This window comes from Sesamum indicum, linkage group LG1, assembly GCF_000512975.1.
Source record: "Sesamum indicum cultivar Zhongzhi No. 13 linkage group LG1, S_indicum_v1.0, whole genome shotgun sequence".
Lineage (NCBI taxonomy): Eukaryota > Viridiplantae > Streptophyta > Magnoliopsida > Lamiales > Pedaliaceae > Sesamum > Sesamum indicum.
In genome coordinates this window covers 13,652,283-13,667,088 of record NC_026145.1, presented here as the reverse complement: position 1 = coordinate 13,667,088, position 14,806 = coordinate 13,652,283, and the positions used below count along the sequence as shown (strand labels likewise).

The window sequence follows — 14,806 nt, the reverse complement described above, 5'->3', positions numbered from 1 at the left end:
AAATTGAACAAAAGGAAAAGGAAAGAATATCAATGTCTTGGAATTCAAAGTTCACTAGATTCCAAATATTACACGTGTTCATGTTTTCGTCGAGAAAAATATCAATGTCTAAAATCTGATAAAGCCAACATTTAAAACTCCTACCTCAAATTTACAAAGTTATAATTATTTTTCTATTATTGGTTAAGGTCCAACTTTAACAAGTAAAGGAAATGGTATGCAAGCAATCAAGAGTCAGGTTAATAGATTGTGTCACAGAGCAGCATATCATTTGTTTTGTATGTGATGAGACCTAAGAGCATTTTAATTACATTTTCAAATTAAGAAAGTTAAGTAGGTGACCTGGTAGTTTTAAAATCTCTCTATCAGAGTAAGAATATTTTTTGAGATCAGCATCAATAACTGCACTGCAATAATTCATAATTCATAAAGGAGAGCTTGATTTGGGAAGGCAGACGGCAGACATAGCGATAAAGAAATAAATTTAGAGCCAAAAAGAGTACTACCAAGCAAAGGATGGAGCATAGGAGAGAGAAGACTAGATGGCAAACTCCAGCTATCTACAGACAGTGCAACTCTAAATACAACAAACAAGTTAGATTATTGTTCATTCCTCCTGTTTGTACTATATAACCCATCCAGATTCATCAACTCCAAATGGATCTCAAAGAAAAGGAGCCACACCAGCAAATGCAATTGATCCGTACCAAAAGTAATTTAAATTGATTCTATCTTCTACAGGAAGCCTTCACATTTCACTTTTTCGGCTTTCCCATTACCTTTCACATTTCTATACATGACAAAATGTGATGACTTAGCAGGTTTGAAAATGGTTTATTGGACCAAAACACGAGACAGTACACTTCACTCTTTCAAAGGTGGCAAGTGAATTCATACCTAGAAGCTTCATTGTATGTTATAAGGGGAAAAAATTATATATATATATATATATATATTTCTTTTTTTCTTGGGGGGGGGGGGGGGGTTGGGGGGGGGGGCGGTGTTGTTGACAGTTGAGCTCAGCAAAAATGTAAAAGTTTTAGGTCTTATTCCATTATGACAATGATTTTACCATAACAATATAATTCCTAATTTGACATAGTAAGCATGGAGATAACAATAAAACAAAGTAATAAGGCACTAAAGAAACGAAATCAGAATGTAGTGGTAATCTTGACAATATCAATCCACATAGAAAGCATCTGATCCATGAGATACGTACATAGAGAAGATCATCTGGGGTAGCAGCAAAAGCCCATTCAGATCCATAATTGGCATTTGCATTACCACTTTTGCGAGCATTCAATCCAGCTGATAACCAGTTTGAGTACCTACATCAATAACAAAGTTGGGATTTTTCCAAAGTGAGCATGATTATTCGGGCCAAAATCCTAACATCAAAAGTATGAAATTTCTTGCCCACACTAAATAAACATACTGACCTTGAAAGAAGTTGTAAAAATAAACGTAAAAACTTGTCGGAGCAAGAAATGATAAAAACATCATCTCTCCAGCATAATCTCAACGATTCCATAAGGGAAATACTTTGTTTCAATACTAAGGTATGAGAATGTTCCTGGTCTGAGGATGAGCTCTGAGACGGTATGAGAGTAGTTGTCATAAGTGCAGAATCCAAAGCCCCAGCTATCTCCTGAAACCTGAGGTGAGGAAACAACAGCTTTACTCTATACATTTCATTATTTTTATTACTTCTATCGCCTTCTCAAGGTTAAAAAGGCCATGGCAGCATCGGATATTAAAAGAATGGGTAAATTACAACCACCTCCTTTGAACTTTAGTACAAATAGCACCTCGATGTTTGGGAAATTACAAGTGCCCCCGATTTTAACATCTATCTAACAACGAGCCCATTACATTCCGTTAGGGTGTGATAGTTTCCATCCAATTTGTGGTGAATGGGCAAAAATGCCTTTTTGAATTAATGAATTAAAGTTTTATATATTATTTAGAATTTTCTACATTATTTTTATGGACTAATATATGCTATGGATTATCTTTTTTAACCCCCTTGAGTTCTTTTTTCCATTTTGTCAAACTTTTTTTTTTTAAAAATAAATGTTATAATATCCACATCAAGTAGGAGCTACAAGGGGGTATTCCCAAAACAACAAGGGGGTTTTTCACAATTATGCCAAATCTTTTAGGGAGATAGCTGTAATTTATGTAAAAAAAAAATTGTGATGCACACCTCAAAGAGAAATACACCCCAGTATTCCACTGCTTCATGAACTCTATATACACTGCCTCTTGCCGAAATTTAGCAACTGCAGATCTGGAGGGACAATAACCTTGCATGATAAAGAAAAAAACATGAGCAGATAGAATACCAGAGTACGAATACAATTCAGGTGTTTAAAATTTCTCTGCTACCTTCTAAATAGGCCAAGAAATCTAGGCTTGATTTGTAGTTTTTCAGGAACTCTGTGGGCCTTCCGGGAGAGAACGCCCCAGGTTTTCCTTTTTGGATGGCTGATAAAATCTCTTTGAGAATAGAATTCGCCTGAAAGCTAAATACATGTAGACCTGAATTTTCTGCAAATATTCATATTCACATAAAATAATAAGCAAGTATGAGGAAATTTGAGTATTTTACTGACTTTATTGTATGAGGAAAGATATAACTATTAAGCATTTCAAAATGCTAGTCGTAATGCATACACAGACACACAGGAAATACCCTACATTTACACAGACAAGGAAAATTTTAAAACAGCAAAGCATTGGGATATGAAAAAAACGCAAAGCATTTGGACAACGTATAAAATTTTAGCTGTTGAATTACCACTTTATCTAAAACTTAAGCTAATACAGAGGAGAATTACTTAAAATTAGCTCTAACATACCTCAGCACGTGCAAGTAATATTCTTTTTATTAAGCCTAGCATGTGACACTCTTATTTATAAACAGGCGGCGTTTAGATTCAAACTTAGAGCTTTGGTGAGGCCTAGCTTTGCTCACATGTTGAATGACTATTTCATTTAAATGTTTAAACTAATAAAGAGGAAAACCATTTAATATTTAATATTTGTAACAGTAACCCATAGCTCATTTCTACTCTGCGATACTAGCCACCTGAATTAAGTCTAATATAGAAGTCAACTGAGGAAAAATAGAATTTCTTTAATAGACCCAGTCCAACATGAAAAATTCAGGAAATGCATTCCGAATATTGCTTTATTGTCACTGAAATAACAAGCATACCTGTTGAAGATATTTCCAAGAGAAATTTACAATCATCTTCAATGTAGCGCTTAATTCTTTCATAGTCTTGCTCAAGCTCATCTCCAGATGACCCACCAACAACTCCAGACGAGCTATGAGGGATAACTTTCTGTGTGAATGGTGCAACAACAGTTGAGCGAAAAATTTCTTCTGCACTGCTGGTATTATCAATAGCAGCATATGCGCGCAAACAATTGTATATTGCATTTGCATCCCTGTTCTCCAGTCCATCTACAAAACAGTGTCCCAAGCTCGTATCCAGTAACAAGCTAGCATTCTGAATCCTCTTTTTCATGTTATCAATGAAAGGCATATTCTGTACTGCCGTTATAGAGAATGAATCAGGATAAGTATTCCAGACTTCTCAAATTGAATAACATATATGGATGTTGTCAATGCTAAAAATGGTGAAGTGCAAGATATATCACATATTGAAACGCATTATCGGCTTTCAGGGATCAGACATTCCTTGACTGCCAATTTGACGTACTTAGTATGAAAAAAGAATAACACAAGGAGAATGGAACAATTTTTTAAGAGAAACAGCTTCAATGTAAACTAACTTGAGGTACAAGCAATTTTATTTGACAACTCTTTTGGTATTATAGCACATCTATTAGAATCTTGTACTTCTTGTGCCCTAAAACAGTGGCATAGTTGTTTAGAGAAACATTAGTGGTTTCTCAGGTCATATTTATTCAACGTTCCAAATTTCAGGTACTTAGATGACAGGAATTCTGTAAAAGATACCCATAATGTCTAAGTTTCAAGTGGCAAGAAGCTGAAGGTAGGGTAAATTTTCCACAATGCATCGCTAACACCTGTACATTTTTTTACTATTATGTAATCATAGTTTAGATAATTTTGTTCATCCTATTAATCCAACAAAAAGTAGTACCAAAAATTGACAGGAAAAGTTCAGGGAAGTTGAACTGGAAAAATTTTGAAAAGTTTGAAACTGTCAATACTAGTATTTTAGTGATTTATACAGTGTATTATGGATCAACATTCACAATCTACAGCTCATTCAATTAGCAATATGTTAAATGCATAAATATTTATCTAGGAAAATATTATTAGCACCAAGTTCTCAAGCTCTCATATAAGTACTCTGAAAGATTATGAATATGTTGTGCTTAATCTTCAATTGCCTCTGAAAGCACACAGAATACTATGGCTTGCGGCTCAAACTGTTGATAGGACCAACCCAGTGATGACTCTAGGGAATGACGATTTCCCAAACAAAACCCAATTCTACTAAAAGGAAAGCTCATTAGTGGGAATTAAGTGAAAATAGAATAAAGTGCTGAAGCTCATCTATGTCCCCCATACCCCAGTAGTACAACACACAGAAGAAGTCCCTCTGTCCAAATTTAGCACTCCTATTTCTTTTCTGAACATCCCAAAAGGCTCTATTTTCTAAAATAGAAATTTTGTTCCAAAAGTATATCCCATTTAAATTAATAATTGATTATTAACTCTTGACAACTATATTCCAGGGCAGTAGTCTAAGCTACACAAACTTTTCAATTTTTTTAACACATATCTAAAGCTTCTTATGTAATCATATGGGAACTTTAATATGACATGGAGTGAATTATGATATAAGTTATCTAAATTAACATTTCTCTATCATATAGGGCTGTTATGTGTATAAATCTTAATAATATAATGTAACATTACCCATATTGGCAGAATACAACATATTATATTTGTAGCATTGATGCAAAATGTAGTGCATATATAGTATATAATCTATATAACATTTAACATACTATTAGTATAAATATGATATTATGTGAAATATATTTATTCGTGATATGTAGATCATAAAATATGCTGTACATGTGTATGATATCAATAAAATAAGCACTATATAATGATTTTGTATAATTTTGTTAAAGTTTAATTATTTTTAAAATAAGTGTACATGAATATAGCTCCAAAGAGAAAAAATAAAGCTTCATAACAACTACATAGTATTAAAAATGTATATATTATATAAATTTAAAAAAACATTAGGATCATCTTTGCTACATGAACTAGTGGCTAGTGTCCAAAGCTACAACTTGTTCAAGAAAACTTGAGCTGATTCAGTCATGAATAGCTCAGAAATTGGAAATTTGCCAAAACACCAATATATGTTAGACATAAACTATAGAAGAGAACCACATGAAGAAACAAATAGTTGAACAGGTGATAAGTTGCACAACGTAAAGTGAAGAATAATGATAGTATGTTAGTATTAAAATCATGATATTAACATGAAAGAATAGTATAAAGCATATATCAACTAACATTACAACATAAGCCCCTAATATGAGGATTGAGCAAGATAGACCTGTGCCTGGGCGATATAGAACTTCAGCCTATTCATTTCACTGGCAATTCTCTCCAGAAGCATGCTTTGCGTCTCCCTGAGGTTTGCTCCATTTTCTGCATGTTGAAAGGAGATGCCATTGCTTAATTGACCCTTCTCTGTAGAGTTCAGTGTTCCACTGGACCAATCAGCCGGGACAGTAGGCAGCTCTTTTATCAACTTTTCAACCTGAACCAGTATAATGTGAACTTTCATCGAATACAAGCACTGAAGCAATGAAAGAACTAGAGCAAAACAATGGCTGAAAACTTAAGTTGTCTTTTCTCTCTTTTTTGTGTCATCTGCCATTTACATAGTCCAAGCGAATGAGCCCCAACCAAGATGTCCCATATCATATGAAGCAGAAAACACGTATGACTACATAGAATTAAAAATCTCTACAGTCTCCTGGAGAAATTAATCTTAGTTCCATAATTGTTAAGGACCAGATAGAACTTAAAGCTGAGGTAAGCAGTAGTATTTAGGCATCAATTAGATAGGTGCAGTAAACAACTCACCAGTAAGAGATTGACTCTTAAAGCTGAAAGTTCTCTCATTCAAAATAATAAGCATGATAATAATACTAAGCAAACAACTTACCAAAAACCATTTTCCTTGTGATTGATTGGGTGCAATTGTGAATACATCAGTGTCAATCCGCAGATAGAACAATAGTAGCTTAAAACAATGCATCGTCTTAAGAGATGCTTCAGTTAAATAACTAATCAAGAAAACGTGTTTCCTGCTGGCTTGGCCATAACTATGGGTACTTACATGCATGATTTGAAAATTAGTGATCAAAGCAGCCATCATTACATCATTATCGGCCGGAAGACTAAAAAGGAGAGATCAAAGAACATCAGTTAAGAAATTTCCCCAACAAAATAAGTGCACCGGATTGATTTGGTACCAGATACACAATCACATTACAACTTAGAACTCATGCATATTCCGCATTTCCAACATCAACATAACTTGAAACAAGTAAATCACACCTTAGAAACAACATGAAACGTATCCAGCAACAACTCCAACACCTCCCGCGCCTCATTGGCCTGAGCCCGCTGCTTGAGCCGGCTCTGCAGCGCCGTCAACGAACCCTCGACCGAGCCACGGAAGGCCAAGATCTTCTCTTTGACCTCTAAGAGCGGCGCCCGCATCCGCACCACAGCAGCATCCACGTCGACGAGCTTGGTGCTAAGACTGACGAAATCCACATAATCACGGTTTATCAGCTCAACAAGCTCGTGCTTGAGGGCGCCTAAATGCGAACGGAGCTCCGAACGGAGTGTGTCGAAGGGGACGAACGTCCGGAGATCCGAGATGTATGATTCCGGGTCGAATTCCGGGTCGGAGAATTTGGATGGGTTGAGCCATAAGGGGTGGGTGTCCTCTATCGGATCACCGAACAAATCCGTCGCCGATTTTGGCAGTGGAGAGTGCAGATCCGTTGCCATTGGAGAAATCTAATGCTGAAGAAACTGAGATCTGAGGGGGTTAAGCCTCAGCAAATTTGCAGGATGCTCCGAATGCGACTATTCTTCTCTTGTGAGTTTGAAACAAGCGACTCTTATTTGGGCGATAGAGGGTAAGGGAAGCTAAAGTGGGCCGGATATCCACCTTACTGTAATCAGACTCAAATTTGGGCCGGATAAATGCATGATTGATAATACTGTTGGAACAGCAACGGGTTGGGTGCCAAGAACTTCTTAGAACCCCGGACTCAAGCCAGATATGTCAAAATTCAGGATCCAACCTATCAAGAATATCTTGGACCCAAGACTCGGTAGGTGATGCCATTTCTGATAAAACAGGAGGGTATTTTTGTATATTTACATAATACATATCAAGTTAGATTCTTAACGTCCTCCAACTTAAATAATAGCATTAGTAATTGAAACACACGTTGTGGTGTACGTAATTTAAAATTTTAAATCTAATTGAATAAAAAAGAATAAAGTCAAAATGAATGGCTATTCAAAATTGTTTTTTAATAATTTTGTTTACAATAATAAAAATTTTGAAAACTAATTTGATTTTAAAGAATTAGCTCTAAAATATTTCTTAAATTAAACTATTATTTTCATATATATATATATATATATATATTCGGACAGTGGTATCAAGTAAAATTTTAATGAAATCTTTGATAAACAAAAAGGAAAATGTTGGATCATAATTTGAAGCCATTTTAGAAGTAAAAATATCTCCTCGAATCAAAACAAAACCATGTATTTTGATATATGGTGTGTCACGTAGCAAAGGGACTACACACATTTGGACAAAATAATAGGAAACTACCCGAGACCAAATATTCTTGGATTGACATAACACATGAACTAAATATTATGACTATCACACATCATTTATCGTTTTGATTCAGTGATTAAAATCGAATATTGCTATATATAATATATGAATTTGAATTTTTATCAAAAGTATATGTTCCTGATCTGCTTGTTTAGTCCTATATTAATAAGGAAAATCACATAATTATCAAAATACCCCTATATTTTTCACCCTCTTTTTATGTATATAATGACAGCGCGTGTGGGGCCCCTTGTGCAGGTGCAGCAGTGGCGACAGCAAGTCTTTATAGGAGGTGACGTGGCTCGCCCTCATTGGTGCCATGTGTCACGTAAGTAAAGGGTACCGTACAAGTATAAATAGCCTCATTTATGATTATTCAAACAGGTTCTTCACCACTTCATTTTACCGTCACATTTGTGATCTCACTCGATCTCGTTATTATATTTTCGACCCCACCTTTTCTAACTTAAGCATCGGAGGGTCATCACCGAGGGCTTCTCGGCTAGTCTTCTGTTTGCTGTGTTCTCAGGATCCACAACAGGTAGCTCGAAAGAGGGAATCGTCGACCTCAACCCAGCGATCCGACCTATCGATCCGACCCGGAAATCCTAATTTCGCGCGACCTACATCACATATAATTAGACATTGTTGTAGTTTAGTGGTTAAAGTTGGATATTGTTATAATTACAATATGAGTTTGCAGTTTTGCAAAGTGTTTAGAGAGACTAAATGTACTTTTGTGTTAGTTTGCGTGTTGAGCCATATGTGATTAAACTTTGATTTTTTTTTACTTTTTTTTTTCTAGCGATAAGTTAGCTACATATATCCCTAGCCAGCATGTATGGTACAATGCACAACATTCCTTGACCGGTCTATGGAGCGCCACATCCTACCTTCCCATTTTTGTAAAAGCATCTGCAACAGTTTTTATTTTTTAAAAGAATAATAATTCTTAGAAAATTTTAAAATTTATAGTACAATAAAAAAAATGTATGTAAAACGAATTAGAAGCATACTAAATAAAATATATTTGAAAAACAATAAAATTTCAAAAGGAGTTTTCAGAAAAGACTATTTTAACCTTATACGGCCAGAATATTTAACAATCATGTTTGATTATTTAGAGAACTTAAAAACCCTTTATAAGGTGTTTCCATCTTCTCTAACACAATAGTGTTTTTTATTTTTTGAAGTTGAAAAGTTAAACAAACACTCAAAAACAACTTTTATAAAACATAAAATTGGAAAGGGCTTTTTTGACACATTGCTAACTTTCTAGCTTTTATATCTATCCATACTATATACATAAAAGAGGTGCTATAGACATAAAATGTTAGATTTAACATGGATGTACTATTTTTTTTTTCTTAATCTTAAATTATATTATTAAAAAAAAAAGGATGTAATATAGACACAAAATATTGCAACATCGATACAATTATACTAATCTTTTGTGATCCAAAAAATTCCAGTTTCGGCATGTTTTAATGTGTCGATTTACATATCTTATTCTAAATTGTAATATATTTTAAAATATAAAATATCATTTATTATATACACATAAATACGACGTGGAGCGAAAGCTAGTATATATATATATATATATATAAGTATTATCATTTTGTTTTTATAACACTATCATCTCAAATAACTTTTGTTTAAAAAAAAAAGAAAATGAAAAAGCTAAGTCCCTATCTCCCCATCTTATTCAACCCATGTCCCTCGATTCAAATTGGCGTAACAAAGACAAAATATATTGATTAAAATTTATTATTTTTTAATATATTTATTATTATTTTATTTCAATATATATATGAGAGTAAAATTCATTACATTAAAGAAATACTAGAAAAACAAATGTAAAAGCACCAACGAAGTATTGAAATAACATTAATAGTAAACTTAATACTAATTCCATCATTTATAATTATTCAAATATCAAAATAACATTAATGATAAAACTTTGGTATCAAAATTATTCAAATTACTTGATATTTTATTTGGAATCAAATAGTAATTTATTCGTTTGAATTTGATTCGTTAATTTAACAAATCGAACTCCAATTTAAATTTCGTCGGATGATTTTTTTTGTTGGAATCGAGTTCGATCTTATTATCAAAAGAATAACAAAATATACTTAATAACATCAAATTATTCGAGTTCAATTCGAGTCGAACTCAACTAAAACTCGTCCAAACTTAATTTGATTAAAATCAAAGTAAATTCAAATTCAAAATTTTAAATTTAATAATTATTCAAATAATAATATATTCGACTCGATTTAATTTGTTTCTAGAATGTCTTTATTTACCCTGTGGCCCTGAACCCAATTGGGTATGAAAAGTGGAAAGCCTAACTGGCTGGCACGTGCCAACAAGATTTTGTGCACAGAAAATCCTGCACCCCATATGATTAAAGAAGAGTGATCCAAAGGGTGTAAAACTAATTGAGGAAAATTAGGAGAATGATGGGCTTAAGAGGGGCTCCCACGTGCCAATCTGGGCTTTATGTGCTGAAAAATATTGATAGCTTTTTAACATTATAGGCAACAGGGCCGACAGCCTTAGGCCCACCATCCATTAAAGCCCTATAAAAATTAAAAAGGCCCCAAAAAACAAAGCACGCACGCTGCACGTGCTTTTGTAATTATTGCTCCTTCAATATATTATACTTTATTTTATGGAGGAAATCTTCAACTCAATTATTAAATCATCAATAATTATTTCATTTATGTGCTTTTTGTTGAATCGTTTTTTTAGGAAGTTTGGTTTCATTTCGTACAAGTTTTATGAAAATGAGCTGATGCAGCATACAATTATCTTATTGATGGTTCGTTGTATGAAGTATTATTCATTTTTTTCATTAGATTGCGCGAGTTTGTCATTAAAAAAGCCTTAAAATTTATAAGTCGCTCAAATTTTTTATCTTTGACACGATCTATATTCCATCATTTGAACTAGACTCTAACTGATTGCTTTTTAAAATACACTTTGCTACGGAGATGAGGCGTTTAAAGTTATAAGCAACTCAAATTTATTATTTGTAATTAATATGGGATGCATACATGATAACACATATTAATCCTCAAGTGTGGGTATGGAACAGGCATATAACCCCATTCCTACATATCTACATGATGCAACGTGCGATAAATCAATGTTTGTTATTTAAAAAGTACGATTTGTTCTGATTGAAACCTCACAAATTTATTTAAAAAAAGATTCTTTATTAAGGAAGAAGAATTTAAGATTTATAAACCATTCAAATTGATGATATGTAATCAATATGTGTGACATCATCATCATGAACATAGAACATGAAAGGATCATTACAATTCTCTTCCCCCTACATATGGATACAAAGAGAGAGTAGAAATAAACTTGGAGTTTAGTATAATTCGTAGAAACTAAATTTAGTTCCTACGTAAATTAAAATCTGCAACAATTTGGTTTATTGACAATTAATAATTCAATTCTACTTTTTGATGCATGTTGGCATCTTATATTTTCACAAAAAAAAAAAACTATTAATAATTCAACAAAATGATATAGAATTATACATGAATTAATGATTTGAGTCGAATAATTTAATTTGATTAATTATTATTTATCAAGCTTGAACTTATATTTCAATTGCATATTAACAATGGAAGTTAAAACATTCAAAATCAAACTTATTGTACCCTCAAATCTGAGTAATTTAATATTCTTATTAATATATATATATATATATCATCTTTTATCAATATAATCAAACTCGACCGGACATAAACTAAAAAAAATCAAATTAATGTCCATTACACACGATTTATTTTTTTAGTCCTATTTACATCATACATATGTCTATATTGGAATTAGATCACCCTAATTTCTCATGTAATTAACTAACAAACCTACAAGTTGCTCAAATCACAAACCCCAAAAATATGAAAATAAAAAAAGGGAAAAAATCTAGTCCGAAGATCCATTCATAGGATCATGCAAGATGTTTAAAATCAGGGTACCTATGATGATGATGATGATGATGATGATACTAACATATTGTTGGTCCCCGGTCCTTTTTGCATGGGGAAAACTACCCATGTTTTTTCTTACTTAGCCCTTTACGATCCGATTGTATTTTTTATTGCGATTTCTATTATATTTTTCATTCCGATTAATATATATAATATTTTTTAAATAAAATTGATGATATAATTTATATATATATATATATATATATATAAAACAAGAATTACAGTAGAAAATTCAATCTCCCTCGGAGCCCCAATCAATTATCCCTATATGTGTATATATATCTGCCCTTCGTTTTCTTCCTTACAACCCTAACTTTATTACACCCCGCCCGGCCATCAATGTCGTATTTCTCCGACCACCACCATCAAGAAATGCAGCTATTCTCTCATGCTCCGCCGTCTTCTTCCTCACAACCTCCATGTTGGCCTCCGTCGGCCGGTCCGTACGACTCGTCCATCGACCATCTGTCGCTGGACCTACGATTGTCGATTAGCGTCACACCAATCAAGCCACCATCGGAACGTTCCCTACTAAGAAAAGCTCGCGACCGCAACACGGCCGACGCCCTGAAGTGGGAGGCGGCCGAGCAAATCCGGCTGGCGGCGATGGAGAAGGCCTACGCGGAGCGCGTGATGGAGATGACGAAGAGGGAGATGGAGTTAGCGCAGTCCGAGTTCGCCCGGGCGCGCAGCTTGTGGGAGAGGGCGAGGGAGGAGGTCGAGAGGGCGGAGCGTGTGAAAGAGAGGGCCATCGACACGACGGACCCGACGTGCGTCGAGATCACTTGCTTGTCGTGCAGGCAGAAGTTTAGACCTTAACAAGAACGCAATAGACGTTCTTGTTTGGGAAAAATAAGGATTTGGGAGTTGTGTATTACACACATGAGTTATTAGGGATGTTATTGCATGGATGAATGTATGTATGGTGGAGGGATTGAGAGAGATTTCAATGGTTTTTCTTGATCTCATGATATGTATGTTATGTTTCTTGACAACATTGTGAAGATGTTGAAAAGGGTACTGTCATACATTTTACAGCCTGAACATATGTACTGTTATTGCAGCAGATGTATTTCTTGAAACCCATTTGAATTGATGGTCTTTTTTTTCTCTTTTTGTTGCTTAATTTATAAAGTTCATGCACCCTAGTTCCAAGAATCTGATTATGATGACTACCATCGGCTGCACACTTTATAGCATCCGATTCAATTTTTAATTAATAGAAAATTGCAAAAATATATTAAAAAAATTATAATTTTAGTTCTGTAATTTAGGGGTGGAATTTTTGATCTTATACAAATTAATTTTCATAATTCAATCCTATAATATTATGATTTTTGGCAAGTTTAGTCATCTCCTGACTATTTTGATCTGAAAATTATGTGACCTGCAAATGATCCAACTTAATTATAATTTTAGCCTTGTAAATCAATTCATGCAGGGTCAAAAGTACCAACTCTTAAGTTAATACATGAAAAAAATGTCAATGCTCCCTAAGCTATATGACTAAAATTATAATTTAATTGCTTCAGATGCAAGTCACATGCAATTTTTTAGACAAATGATGAAAATTTTCAAAATTGACTAAATTGCGAAAACCAATTTGTGCAGGACCAAAAATGTCACCCACATAAATTACAGGACTAAAATTATAATTTTTCTATTTATTAAGTTTGTTTGATTATAAAAGGGGTAACTTGCAATTTTTGGTCCCATATATTAGGGTTTTTTTAAGTTTAGTCATATTAATTTGTATGATTTTTTCATATTGCATTCCTTAAACTAAAAAATTCCTGAATGTGAGTTTTCACATATATTTTTCGTCCAATAATTAATGGATCTGTTAGCATTTTCAAATATTTTTCGTCACTTATTGAATAAAAAACACACTGAAAAACTAACATCAAGAAAAAATTTCAACTTATCATGAGATGTAATGTAAGAAATCCTAGTACATGAGATTAAATTAGAAAAGACCCTAACATATGAAACCAAAACTGTGATTTTCTCATTATTAAATGTAACTTTTTAATTAGCCATCTAATGTAGTTATTGAGTCTATAATAAATAAAACTAGGTTGAATTAAAAATAAATTTAAGTAAATAAAAGATTAATGCTAAATAAAGTAGGAGAAAAGTGAGAGGAAAGAAAAAAAGAAAAAAAATATTAATTTGGTATTCGCTTTTGAAGGGTTATTAATTCTGAAAGGCCTTAATTTGATACTATATTAATAGTATGTACTAAGTTTTCATATTTTTCAAGTAATAAAAAAGCTGTTTGAATCCTTCAATATTCTATATTCGTTTGTATACATTATACGTATAACACAGTGTTATTTATATATTGTACACGTAATGTGTGTGTACTATTGTGAGAAAAAAATAATTTAAAAAATAAAGATTTGAGAAAATTAATTAATTCCTCTTAGTTGTAGTGAGTTTGCATGCACTAAAATAATTAATTAATTATTTTTGTTGTTGTTTTAGGAAATGACTTCGCAAAAACAAAATTACTCACCCCTTATAATTTTTAGGACTAAAATTGCATTTTTTTTTTAAAAAAACCAAAAATATTTTTAATGCTTGCTAATTATGAATTTAAAGTAGCAACGATATTAAAATTGTCACTAATTATATATTTTAAGTGACATGAAATTTTTATTTTGTCACCATAATAATATTTATAATTTTAATGATTAATGACAATATTTAAGTAAACATCGTCAATAGAGATAACTAATGGCACACAAATCATGCAAAAATTGTCACTACAAAATGATCAGTATATATATATATATATATACATATATATATATATATATTTGTGTTGTCACTATAGATGCATCATTAATTATCTATAATGGCAATTTAATGCAT

At 32.9% G+C, this 14,806-nt stretch overlaps 2 protein-coding genes across 2 annotated transcripts in view; one reads left to right on the top strand and one right to left on the bottom strand.

The window, feature by feature from the left end:
- Positions 1 to 7,175, bottom strand: part of LOC105166250 (conserved oligomeric Golgi complex subunit 2) — a 10,035-nt gene extending 2,860 nt beyond the window's left edge. The window contains exons 1-7 of the mRNA XM_011085546.2: positions 6,599 to 7,175; positions 5,586 to 5,792; positions 3,224 to 3,560; positions 2,392 to 2,553; positions 2,210 to 2,309; positions 1,443 to 1,658; positions 1,223 to 1,331 (exon numbers count right to left, since the gene is read on the bottom strand). Of these exons, the coding sequence (XP_011083848.1) occupies positions 1,223 to 1,331; positions 1,443 to 1,658; positions 2,210 to 2,309; positions 2,392 to 2,553; positions 3,224 to 3,560; positions 5,586 to 5,792; positions 6,599 to 7,060 (1,593 nt within the window). The 5' untranslated portion in view covers positions 7,061 to 7,175. The remainder of the gene's footprint in view (positions 1 to 1,222; positions 1,332 to 1,442; positions 1,659 to 2,209; positions 2,310 to 2,391; positions 2,554 to 3,223; positions 3,561 to 5,585; positions 5,793 to 6,598) is intronic.
- On the top strand, positions 12,173 to 13,040 carry LOC105166240 (protein indeterminate-domain 16). The gene has a single exon (XM_011085535.2). It carries the CDS (start codon positions 12,269 to 12,271, stop codon positions 12,746 to 12,748), a length of 480 nt encoding a protein of 159 aa, XP_011083837.1. The 5' UTR covers positions 12,173 to 12,268; the 3' UTR covers positions 12,749 to 13,040.